Source organism: Acomys minous (genome assembly GCF_964271855.1).
Source record: "Acomys minous genome assembly, chromosome: 16".
Lineage (NCBI taxonomy): Eukaryota > Metazoa > Chordata > Mammalia > Rodentia > Muridae > Acomys > Acomys minous.
In genome coordinates, this window is record NC_140498.1 from 71,272,076 (window position 1) to 71,283,975 (window position 11,900).

Sequence of the window (11,900 nt, forward strand, 5' to 3'; positions counted from 1 at the left end):
TCAATCTGTGACCTCAATATGCATGCCGTGGCATGTGTACCTGTTAAACACACCAAAAATAAATGTGAACGCCTCCTGGCCTAAGGTATGCAAATCTTGCCCAAGCTGGCCTTAAACTGACTTTATAGTCCAGGCAGGCCTTGAACCTGTGATCCTGCTCAATCAGCCTCCCAAGGAGCTGAGATTAGAGGCCTGAACCACCACGCCTGGCAACAAATATTAAAGGAATCAAAATTAAAAAAATAAAAAAGAAAGAAAAACAGTCCAGTGACATTGTGAAATTACAGAAAAATGTTAGATGATGCATCATAATACTCTACAAAAAAAGTGAGTTCGTGCCCATCTTACTGTTCATTTCTTCATAACATTCCTGGCTACCATTCGCCATGGCTAGAACAGCCTACAAACATGACACCAGGACAGAGAACGTGCCCATTGACACACAAGAGCCACGTACACCGTTTTAGTTTTTACCGTCAGTCTTAGGCGTTATACCACACAAAACAATCTCTAGCTCATAATCTTAAATTTGGTATGAAGGTGGAAAGAGCTGCATACAATTAAGTAGTCGGCAACAGTGTATTCAAGACATTGAGAGAGCAGTATGTCACAGGAAAACCTCAAGTTTGTAACAACAACAACAAAATGGTTATCAAAGAAAAATTTCAAAGTTCACTTTTGAATTCCATTTCCACTCACATCACTGTGCTGTTTTGATCCACACAAACTTGACTCCCATACAAACACACTCCTCTTGTGAACAACTCTTCTGTTTAATAGTGCATCTCATTCATGCTGCGGGATAGGCTGGGCAACTCTGCAAAGCCCTCCGCTGGCTTGGGAACAGTGGCCACCCCCAGCGGGGAGCCCTGCTGCAAAGCTCCCACCTCAGTCCCTGTCTGTGTCTACTCCTCAGTAGCTGAAGCCGGAAGTGGAATCCAGAGAGCTCTAGTTGCCGGGGCCGGATGTTAGACGTGAGGGGGCAGGGTAAGCTAGGTGGCTGAGTTCCCTGAGAGCATCCTAGTAACCAGAGGGTGACATGGTTACTCTTCACCACGGGAAAAGGGAGAGGACAGGGGTCAGGCCTGCGCTAAATGCTTCTGATGCTGTCAGGCTGCTGTCTACTCCAACAGTCAGGCCAGTTACAAGGGAAGATGTGGGGTCTGCCTCCAGCCCTGCCTGCCTGCCCTTTACAGCATGGGACCATGGTCCCAAAAGCCCAAAGGACAGTCATTACAGAAACCCTTGGTGGGGTCTGTTTGTTTGCCCCCCCCCCCCCAATAAAATAAACTGAGTTTTCCTGAATTTATGGAATCATGTACCAAACCAGCATATTCCTTGTCCAATATTAAAGCTGGGTTAGGGACAATGGCTTTGAAATGCAGTCCCGGGGGCCTGAAATGGTTGTGCACGCCTTTAATCTCAGCACTCAGAAGGCAGAGGCAGGTGGGTCTCTGAGTTCAAAGCCAGCCAGGGCTACATAGTGAGACTCTGTCTCAAAAAACAAAAAAGAAATGCGGCCTCTCTTTCTCTTCCCAGAACTCATGATGACACAGAACATTCTTCCCTCTGCCGTCTGTGCTCAGCAGACTGACTCCAACTAGTGGGATCCGTGGAATTTTGTTGCTAATACACTTCCATCCCCACTTTGGAAAGAAAGGCTCTTCTGGTGTGAGAAAATTGGTTTAGTGCAAACCCCTTCCCAAAAAGGGGTGCCTGGTCCCCAAGCTTCCTTCTGTTCCCAGTGCTTACTTGGCTGCTTGCCTCACGATTTTTCAAGACTGGCATCCATTCCTGGGAAATCCTGCGCATCACTGTGTCAGCATGGTTTTCCCAGCCCGCCCCGCTCGCTGAGTGAGTGGTTTGGGGCGGGACACGTGCTAAATCGGTCCTATTAAAAAAGTAAAGCCAGAGCTCCTCAGACTCAGGACGTGAGGAAAACGGCGTATGGCTCTCTCAGGTGGATTCTCTGATGTGCAATTCGGCAGAAACGCTGAGAGAAGTTTTGCTCACGCCCACGACATTCAAAGGCTTCTCTCCAGTGTGAGTCCTCTGATGGCGGACAAGAGCGGAGCTGTACCTGAAGGCTTTCCCGCACTCGCGACACTCGTAGGGGTTCTCCCCGGTGTGGATGCGCTGGTGCTGGATAAGGCCTGAGCTGTAGGTGAACTTCCCGCCGCATTCCATACACTCGTAGGGCTTCTCCCCGGTGTGGATGCGCTGGTGCTGATAGAGGTGTGAGCTCTGGCTGAAGGCCTTGCCGCACTCGCTGCACTCGTAGGGCTTCTCTCCAGTGTGGATCCTCTGGTGATGGATAAGGGTGGAGCTCCGACTGAAGGCTTTCCCACACTCGTTGCAAGCGTAGGGCTTCTCGCCAGTGTGGATGCGCTGGTGGTGCGTGAGGGTGGAGCTCCAGCTGAACGTTTTCCCACACTCAGCACACTCGTACGGCTTCTCCCCGGTGTGGATGCGCTGGTGGAGGAGGAGGGCGGAGCTGCAGCTGAAGGTCTTCCCGCAGTCCTTGCACTCGTACGGCTTCTCCCCGGTGTGGATGCGCTGGTGCTGAATCAGATGCGCGCTCTGGCTGAAGGCCTTGCCGCACTCGCTGCACTCGTACGGCCTTTCCCCGGTGTGGATGCGCTGGTGCTGAATAAGGTCCGACGTTCGATTGAAGCTCTTGCTGCACTCGTCACACTTGTGGGGCCGGCCGCCCACGGGGAGTCTCGGATGCGGGGTGAGTCTGGAATTCGCGGGGAAGCCGTCCCCAAACTCGCTGTACTGCGCCTTCCTTTCTGCCGTGCGGGTGAGCTTTCCCTCCACCGTCGCTTGGTGAAACTCCTGCATTTTCCTGTTCAGTCTTCCAACAGAGGAGTTCCCTAGCTGCCTCTTCAGACTGACTTCTTGTTCATAAACGTCTTCAAACTTAAGACCCTGAGAAACGTCCCTTGGGAATCGTCCCAATATCATATCACATAACCCCATACCTTCGGAGACTACGTGATCACTTCCAGCTTTGGATTCACCATCTAGCACAAGAAAAAGAAAAAGAAAAGAAAAAAAGCAATTGTCATATGTTACTTGTGAGAAAAAGAACAAAACTCAGGGGACAGATAATCATGTGTGGCATTTACACGTGCCCCTTTGCTGGCCTGAAGAGAGGCCTTCCAACTTGTATGTATAACTAAAGCAAAGCAAGACAAATGGGCTAAAGAAACAGAGAAGGAACACGGGAGAAAGCAAAGTCAGGGAGAAAAGATGTGAACCTAAAGACGCCAAGGATGTGCTGAGGAGGGGAGGGGATGGGATGGGAGGGGAGGGGAGGGGAGGGGATGGGAGGGGAGGGGAGGGGAGGGGAGGGGAGGGGAGGGGAGGGGAGGGGAGGGGAGGGGAGGGATAGGAGGGGAGGGGAGGGGATGGGAGGGATGGGAGGGGTGGGAGGGGATGGCCTCCTTTACTGGAAACAAAAGTTAGTTAAAGGGCGGAGGGCTGAGGAGCTGGCTCGAAGGTTACCCTGCAGAGGACCCAGGTTTGATTCCCAACACCAAACAATACATTTCTACAAGGGGCGTATAAGCTCCTAAACAAAAGTAGGTCCTTGGAGTAATCCAAGAGAAAAAGGAGGAATAGAGAGTTCTAGAATGTTCACTTAGACAAGGCACACCACCTTACATGTTCAGGAATGCCAACATACTAACCCTTTAGTAAAGTATCTGAGCGACATAGTAACCTCTGAAAATCCATGACTAAAGCACCAGGCTTCGTGTTCATAGGTGTGTGTGTATGTATGCGTGTGTATGTGTGTGTGTATGTGTGTGTGTGTGTGTGTGTGTGTGTGTGTGTGTGTGTGCATGCCTGGTGTCTGTGGAGCCTAGAAGAGAGCATCAGAGTCCCAAAAACTGGGACTACAAAAGTTTGTGAGCCGTCATTTGGGTGCAGGGAATCGAACTCAGGTCCTCTGGAAGAGCTGCCAACGCTCTTACCCACTGAGCCACCTCTCCAGCCCTGCTTTTGCGCTGCCTGATCTCACATTCCACAGCATAAAATGAAGATAATGCTACACACCTCGACTATGGAGTCACTGCGGGGAGGAAATGCAAGGACACCCATGAAACCTCCCTCTGCACGTGGGCTGTCATGCTTCCTGCTACTAGGGTTCTTTTTACTTTAATTTTTCTATTCACTGTAATGTGTATGAATGTTTGTCTGCAATGTACGTATGCACCGTGTGTGTGCTTGGTGCCCTCAGAGTCCAGAAGATGACTTTCGATCTCCTGAAATGGAGTTACAAACAATTTTGAGTCTCCATGTGGGTAACGGGAACTGAACTTGGGTCTTTTGTTCAATCAGAACCAGCACCCAGGAGGCAGAGGCAGGCAGACTGTTGAGTTAGTCTGAGGCCACGCAGAGCAATTCTGGGCCAAGAGAGAAGCCAGAGTGAATCAGTCAGCAGGGAGAAGAGTTTGAGCCAGAACAGCTGAGTTGAACCAGCCAGCCCAGAGCTCAGAAAGAACAAGTGAGGGGGAGCTTGTTAAGCAGTAAGTCTCAGAGGCTGAAAACATTCTAGGCCTAGGTTAGATTGTTCGGAGGCTAGAAGCTTCCAGAACTAGGCCTAGGTTAGCAGAAGGAGGCAGGAAGCCTCCCAAACAACAATCAGAACAGGAGGATGTTACTTTTACAGTAGAAAGTACCATCTCTCTGGCACCATTAGAGTTTTCTAAGACTACACCACAGCCGGCTATGGCAGCACACACTGTAATCCCAGCACCAGGAGGCAGAGACAGGCGGATCACTGTGAGTTCGAGGCCAGCCTGATCTACAAAGCGAGTCCAGGACAGCCAAGGCTCCACAGAGAAACCCTGTCTCGAAAAACAAAAACAAACAGACAAAGGACCGCAGCGCCAGCCGCAGGCCCTGAAGCCCGAGACGGCGCGTGCTTACCCAGCGAGAAGACATGGCCGTAGTTCTCCAGCATCACGTCCCTGTACAGGTCCCTCTGCGCAGGCGCCAAGCGCTTCCACTCTTTCCAGATGAAGTACACAGCTACATCCTCAAATGTCACCAACTCCTGAAAACGGTCGCATGGCCACACATGCCGTCTCAGGGTAAGGGTCGGGACTGGCAGGACCGAACGGCCAACTAGATGGGGCCAAGTAATAGCTCTCTGGCGGCATGAGTGTCCACAGCAGGACGCAGCACTGCGGGGACAGTGCTGAGCGGACCGCCCTCCCAGAGTCCATAGCGGAAGGCATTCCTTTCTTAACGCTTATTTTCTCGGGGCAGGGGCATCACCGCACACGCACGGAGGTCGGAGGGCGACCTGCAGCTGTCAGCTCTCTCTTTCTAACATGAGGGCGGTAGGGCTGAACTCGGGGTGGCAGGGTTGGCAGGACTGAGTCGTCTCACAGGCCGCAGGGCCGTGTGGTCCGATGGACAGAGTCAGAGTGCAGGGCACTGCGTGAGACGTCGGAACCAATCGCAACCGGACGCAGGGAAGCACGGCTTACCTGGGACTTGGCCTTCAGAAGCGCAGCAGCCAGCATCTTGTCCCGCAGCCTGTCTTTGTCAGGAGAGGAAGGGACTTTGGAAGAGGAAAGAGCTGAAGACAGTACAGGGCCAAGAGTCAGTCTACCTGCTCCTGACCCACGGTCCATGTCTCAGAAAACCACCCAGGCAGTCTCTGCTTCACGAGTGCCCTATTTTTCCCCTTGGTGACACTGGGGAATCAAACCTAGTGACTGCCCAGCACGTGCACTGAACTCAACCAATGGCTCCTCCGGCTCTTCACGCCCTTTCTTCAGCTGGGCCACGAACCAGTTACGCTTTCATTTCCCTTCCAATACTGCACGCTTCTGCAGGAGATTTCTGGGTTTTTCTGGTTTTGTTTTGTTTTATGGTTCTTAGAGATAAGATTTCTCTGTGTAACCCTGGCTGTCCTGGACTCACTCTGTAGACCAGGCTGGCCTTGGCCTCACAGAAATTCGCCTGCCTCTGCCTCTCAAAAGTGTTGGGATTAGAGGCGTGCACCACCACGCTCAGTTTTGTAGGAAAATCTTTTTGGGTTTTTTTTTTTTTCAAGACAGGGTTTCTCTGTGTAGCCTTGGCTGGCCTCGAACTCACAGAGATCCACCTGGCTCTGCCTCCCAAGTGCTAGGACTGAAGGCCCATGCTCAGCTGTGTAGGCGATTCTTTTAGACAGAGGAAAATAAGTACCTTCCCTCAAGCCCTGACTGAAAACACAACACCCGCACCTCTTTTTTTCCATCTGCAGACCAAATCTTTATCTATACAATAGAAACGTTTCCTCACTCTGCCCTTGACCACATACCTTTCCTCATCAGCCGTGAGGCTTGGGTTTGTCTCTCGGCGCCTACTCCACTACACATAACTAGATCCTGAGTGCTTTGCCCTGGCGAGCATGGGAAGTATGCACAGCCACTGAGGTTGAGACCCGAGGCTGTAGCTCACTGCTAAGGGCTTAGCTAGTGTGTGTGTGGCCCTGGGCTCCATCCCGAGTAAGTACCCCGTAAGTCACAGCTCCCACAAACGCCCTAATGTCTGGGGAATTTAGTTGGGGGCGGGGATGGACATCCGCATGCTATCAGCGCACATGTGGAGGTCAGAGGACAACCCCCGGGGTCAGTCCCGGCCTCCCACCCTGTTTGAGACGGGGCGTCCTTGTTGCCTTTCTGCTATGTATACATGCTAGCTGGCCTGTGAGCTTCTGGGGAGCTTCCTGTCTCTAGCCCCGTCTCTCCATAGGAATGCTGGGATTACATGACTCCACTCTTAGTGTACGTCCGGCTTTAATGTGGGCTCTGGGGATTCAAACTCATGTCCTCGTGCTTGGGTGGCAAGAGCTTTTAGCCAGTGAGCTCCATCTCTCCAACCCTACAACCCTTTCATGTTTAAACAGAGTATGAAGACGTAACGAAAGCCATTATGATAGATATATAACTGCTATATGACAATATAGTAATTTCCAAGAGAGCTCGGAGCAGGTGAGCTAGCGCAGTGAGTAAAGGCACCTGCCACTGACAGGCCAGCTACCTGATGCCCACCCCACACCCCACAGGGCAGAAGGAGAGAACCAACTTTAGAGGTTGCTTCTGACCTCTGCACATGGACCATGGTGCGCTGCAGCTCACACGTGTATACATACAGCACACACAGTAAATAAGTAAGTTTGATTTAAGAAATACAGTTTAATAAAAGCTTATTTTGATTTGGGTGTGATACCATATGCCTTTAATCTCAGCACCCTGGCGGCAGAAGCAGGTAGATCACTAGGACTTCCGGGGTAGCCTGGCCTAAAGCTATAGGAAGTCCTGCAGTGTAGGAAGTCCCTGACCACCAACAGCAAGAGCCTGTGTCAACAAAAATAGACAAGAAAAGAAAAAGAAAAGGGGAGGATAGTAAGAGACCGAGGCAGGCAGAGCATGGTGACAGATATCTGGTTAAGCCGGACACTCTAGACACAAGTCAAGAACATGGAAAATACAAGGCCAGCCTGGGCTACACAGCGAAACCTTGTCTTTAAAAACAAACAAGCATACCAAATGTGCTAGCCCACATCTTTAATCCCAGCACACAGGATGCCCAGGCAGGTGGATCTCTGTGACAATCAGACCAACCTAATGTACAGAGTGAGTTTCTGGCCCGCCACGGTAACAAAGTGTTTCTCAAAGGAAAACAGAAACGCAAGCCAGTAAACCACAGGAAAAGGTGAGACTAACCCCCCTCCCCACCCCGTACCTTACCGCTCTCCAGTAGGGGCTGCGGTTCCTGAGGTGCACGGTCTGCCTGAGCTTCCATGGGGAGAGTGAAATGTGCTGGTCGCTGGTCCCCTAGCTGTAGACTCAGACGGAAGGAGAAGAAGCCGTGCATAAGGAAGAAATCAAAGCTGACCTTTAAAAATGCCTCCTGCTTTCAGAAAGAGGGAACTGCACCTCAGCACCCAGGAACAGCGAGCAGCCGCACACAGGGCGACTTTTACAGATCCCTGTGACTATGGCACGCCCTCCCTGCGATGAGACCACCAAGCAATCCATATTTCCAATGTTTGCTCCACCCACCCAACATTTTGAGTGACAAGTCTAACAGGGAGGTAGGTACCATTCACCAGAATGAAAGGACTGACCCTGAGCCAGGTATGGTGTCATACGCATGTAATCCCATCACTAGGGAGGTGGGGGCAGGAGGATCAGGAGTTCAAGGCCAACCTGTGCTATAAGAAACCTGACCTTGGGGCTAGAGAGATGGCTCAGTAGTTAAGAGCACTTGTTGCCCTCCCTCAAGACCCAGGTTCGATTCCCAGCACCTACACTGTAACTCATAATAACTGGAAAGTCAGCTCCAGGGAATTTATTGCACCTCTTTCTGCCCTTTACAGACACCAGGCACATATAAGATGCAGAGATACATATGCACACAAAGCACACACATACACATAATAAATAAATTAATTTAAAAAAGAAACCTTAGCTGGGCATGGTGGCACACACCTTAAATCCCAGCACTCGGGAGGCAGAGGCAGGAGGATCGCTGTGAGTTCGAGGCCAGCCTGGTCTGCAAAGTGAGTCTAGGACAGTCAAGGCTACACAGAGAAACCAAAACAAATAAAAAGAAACCTTATCTGGGAAAAAAAAAAAGCAATTTAAAAAACTAGCCCCAGCTGTGCTTCTTGTAGCTCTTCATGTGATCCTGTCTCACAAAACAAACAAGGGGCTGGAGTGATGATGGCCAGTGGTTTAGAGCACTGGCTGCCCTTCCAGAGGACTCAGGGGTTGATTCCTAGCATCCACATGGTGGCTCACAACAGTCTGTAATGTAAACTCCAGTCCCAGGGGATCTGATGCCCCTTTTGGGCCTATGGACACACTGTATCCTCACGCTACATGTAGTGCACACAGGCAAAACACCTATACACACAAGATAAAAACAGAAATAGACCCATCTTATATGAGTATGAGACCTCATCTCAAACAGGACATAAGCAACAAAATTACCTCCCTTTAAAAAGGACAATTGAGGGCCAAGCAGTGGTAGCACATGGCTTTAATCCCAGCACTTGGGAGGCACGGGCAGGTGGATTTCTGTGAGTTTGAGGCCAGCCTGGTCTAGAGAGTGAGTGCAGGACAGCCAGGGCTACCCAGAGAAACCCTGCCACGAGAGGCAAACAAAAAACAAGTGAACCAACAACTTGGAATGGATGGCATAGGCCTAAAACACACAAAACACACACACACACACACACACACACACACACACACACACACACACACACACTGTAACTTAAAGGCTGACTCCAAAGTAAAAGGTAAGCAGCACATAGGCATGCCTTTGATGCCTGCACTTGGGAGGCAGAGGTAGACAGATCTGAGTTCAAAGCCAGCTTAGTCTACATAGAGAGCTCAAGGATAAGCCAGGGCTAGAGACACTCTGCCTCAAACAAAACAAAACAACAAACAACAGAGTATAAGGTAATATTCTGCCCCTCCCCTACTTCATCCCCCAAGGCTGGGCTAATTGAAGCTGGACTCAGAGGCATACAGTTGAGTACAAGTCTTCAGTGTCTGAGTCAATAAACAATGTTTTTTGTTTTTTTGTGGGGTTTTTTTGAGACAGAGTCTCTCTGTGTATAGCCTTGGCCGTCCTGGACTCACTTTGTAGACCAGGCTGGCCTCGAACTCACAGCGATCCACCCACCTCTGCCTCCCAACAATGTTTCTTAAAAAAAAAACAAAAACTGTGCTGTTGTACCCCTTGCCATCTGGGTGTGGGCAGGGCCTGTTGCCAACTCCATTTCCTCACATTGCTACAGGGGACCATGACAGACCACCTGACCGAGGAAGGGTCAGGAGAGGCCTCGCCGCCCCCGACCCTTCCTTCCTTCCTTTCTTCGAAATTAATCCCTCTAAGATTAAAGTAGCAATAACTCGAATTTAAGCACCTTTTGGTTTTGTTCAGAATCTGGGAATTTGGGGGGGGGGTGATTTTTTTTGAGGGGTAGGACATCAGGGTATAGCCCAGACTAGCCTAGAATTCACTGTATAATAGAGAGGATGGCATTGAGTTTATTTTCATACCCCTGCGTCATTTGCCTCTGTGCTGGGATTACAGATGTGAGCCAGCAAGCTGAGCTAATTGCTGGAAATTAACTTCAGGCCAGCGTTTCTCAAACCTGTGGGTCGCGACCCTCTTGGGGGGGGTGGTTGAACGTTCCTTTTTTTCGGGGGTCACCTAAGACTGCTAAGACCATCGGAAAACACAGATATTTACAGTATGGTTCATACCAGTAGCAAAAATAGTTATGAAGTAGCATCGAAAATAATTTTATGGTGGTGGTGGTAGTGGTGGTGGGGTCACCACAACATGAGAAATCTTATTCTAGGGCCGCAGCATTTGGAAGGTTGAGAACCACTGCCTTCGGTGCTACCGGAGCCGTATGATTAAGGGGGCAAAATGGAAACATCAAGTGAAGTTTATTTCTAATCTACTTAAATGTGGAGAGGAAAGGGATTATGTACTAATAACCAGCGAGGACCACCACATAGGGTCTTTTCCTTGCATCTGGGGAGCCACAAATACTCTGAAGGCTTCTCTGTGTCGATCTAGGTTAAGTGTTTTAGTCAGCTAATGAACTGGGCATACCCAGCCACTTCTGTCGGGAGCCTGCTTCAGCGTCGTACAGCTTCTCCACGAAAGAGGATCAGGCAGTAATCTAAAAACCTATTCACAGGACATTAGGTCTTGGGGAGGGTTCCCCCCCCCCGGGGATCTTTCTGAGGACCCGAGTTCGCACCTCCTCCCCAAGCCTTAGTCCTCACTGCGAGCCAAAACTACTACTCTCTCGCTCTCTGGTTCTCAGATCCAGTTAAAGTAAAAAACAAACGTCCTTCTCCTGCCCCCGGCACAGAAAGCGGGGCAGTGAGAGTACCAAGTGAGGGTGGCTGGCTGTCATCAGCTGTTTGGAGGAGAAGGGGACACCTCTGCAGCGACGCCGGGAATTTTAAACACTTAGGGCTGTGGGGGGACGGTGGGAAGACACAAAAGCAGGCCCCTGAGTCCCAATCCGCGACACGCAGGATCACGCTGCGTGCGTGGAGCTGGGGGTTGCGGATCGGGACGGCGACTGCAGGAGGAAGGTGGGCCCAGGACCCCGCGGACCGCAGAGGTGTGAACACCAACAACCCCCTTCCCCGGCGACCACAACTTCCGCCTCACCGCGAGTCCGGGAGACGGTCCCACTCACCCTGGGGACAGGGACGTAAGACTTAGGGGGGCCGGACACGAACCAGGCCCTGTTGGACCCTGTCACAGACCCACAAACCGAGAACAGAACAAAGGACGGAAATTCCCCCCCCCCTCCCCACTTCGTTTCCGGGTCGCCCTTTCTCACCACCCACTGCAACCCCCAAGAGCCAAACGCCCACTTGCTCTCTCTAGGAAAATGGGAGGTCTGCATCTCTCGATGGTTCTCTGACTCGAGAGAGGAGACTGGTGTCCTAGGAAAACAAGCGCATCGAGACTGCGCCACTTGCTGGCCCGGTCGGGAAGGAACGATGCTTAGGTGGGAATTCAGGGCTCAAATTCTGGTGGCTCTGTGAAGAGTACAGTGGGTGGGGGCCGGGCCCCCCCCCCACATACACAGCAAATATAAGAAATGTAAAGACTCTGTTAATATAAATGTGTACCATGGGCTGAAGGCTTAGCTCGGTTTTTAGAAGATTTCCTTTATCGGTATGAGTGTTTCCCCTGGCCGTATGGATGTGCACTTGATGCAGCTGTGGGTCAGATGAGGTCATCGCGACTTCAAACAGCTGTGAGTGGCCATTATGAGTGCAGGAAATTAAACCCGATCCTCCGGAGGGCCAACCAGTGCTCTTAACTGCTGAGCCATC

The 11,900-nt window shown here is 50.9% G+C and overlaps 1 protein-coding gene across 2 annotated transcripts in view; it reads right to left on the reverse strand.

Annotated features, from left to right (window-relative positions):
* ZNF3 (zinc finger protein 3) overlaps positions 1-11,354 on the reverse strand; it is a 12,074-nt gene extending 720 nt beyond the window's left edge. The window contains exons 1-5 of one of the 2 annotated variants that reach the window (XM_084764538.1): positions 11,251-11,354; positions 7,758-7,877; positions 5,505-5,596; positions 4,939-5,065; positions 1-3,026 (exon numbers count right to left, since the gene is read on the reverse strand). The exon at positions 1-3,026 is cut by the window's left edge and continues 720 nt beyond it. In XM_084764538.1, coding sequence (XP_084620664.1) covers positions 1,957-3,026; positions 4,939-5,065; positions 5,505-5,596; positions 7,758-7,812 — 1,344 coding nt within the window. In that variant the 5' untranslated portion in view covers positions 7,813-7,877; positions 11,251-11,354 and the 3' untranslated portion in view covers positions 1-1,956. Of the gene's footprint in view, positions 3,027-4,938; positions 5,066-5,504; positions 5,597-7,757; positions 7,995-11,250 lie in introns of those variants that run through there. The other variant, XM_084764537.1, reaches the window with a different exon arrangement.
* Positions 11,355-11,900: the final 546 nt, after the last annotated feature.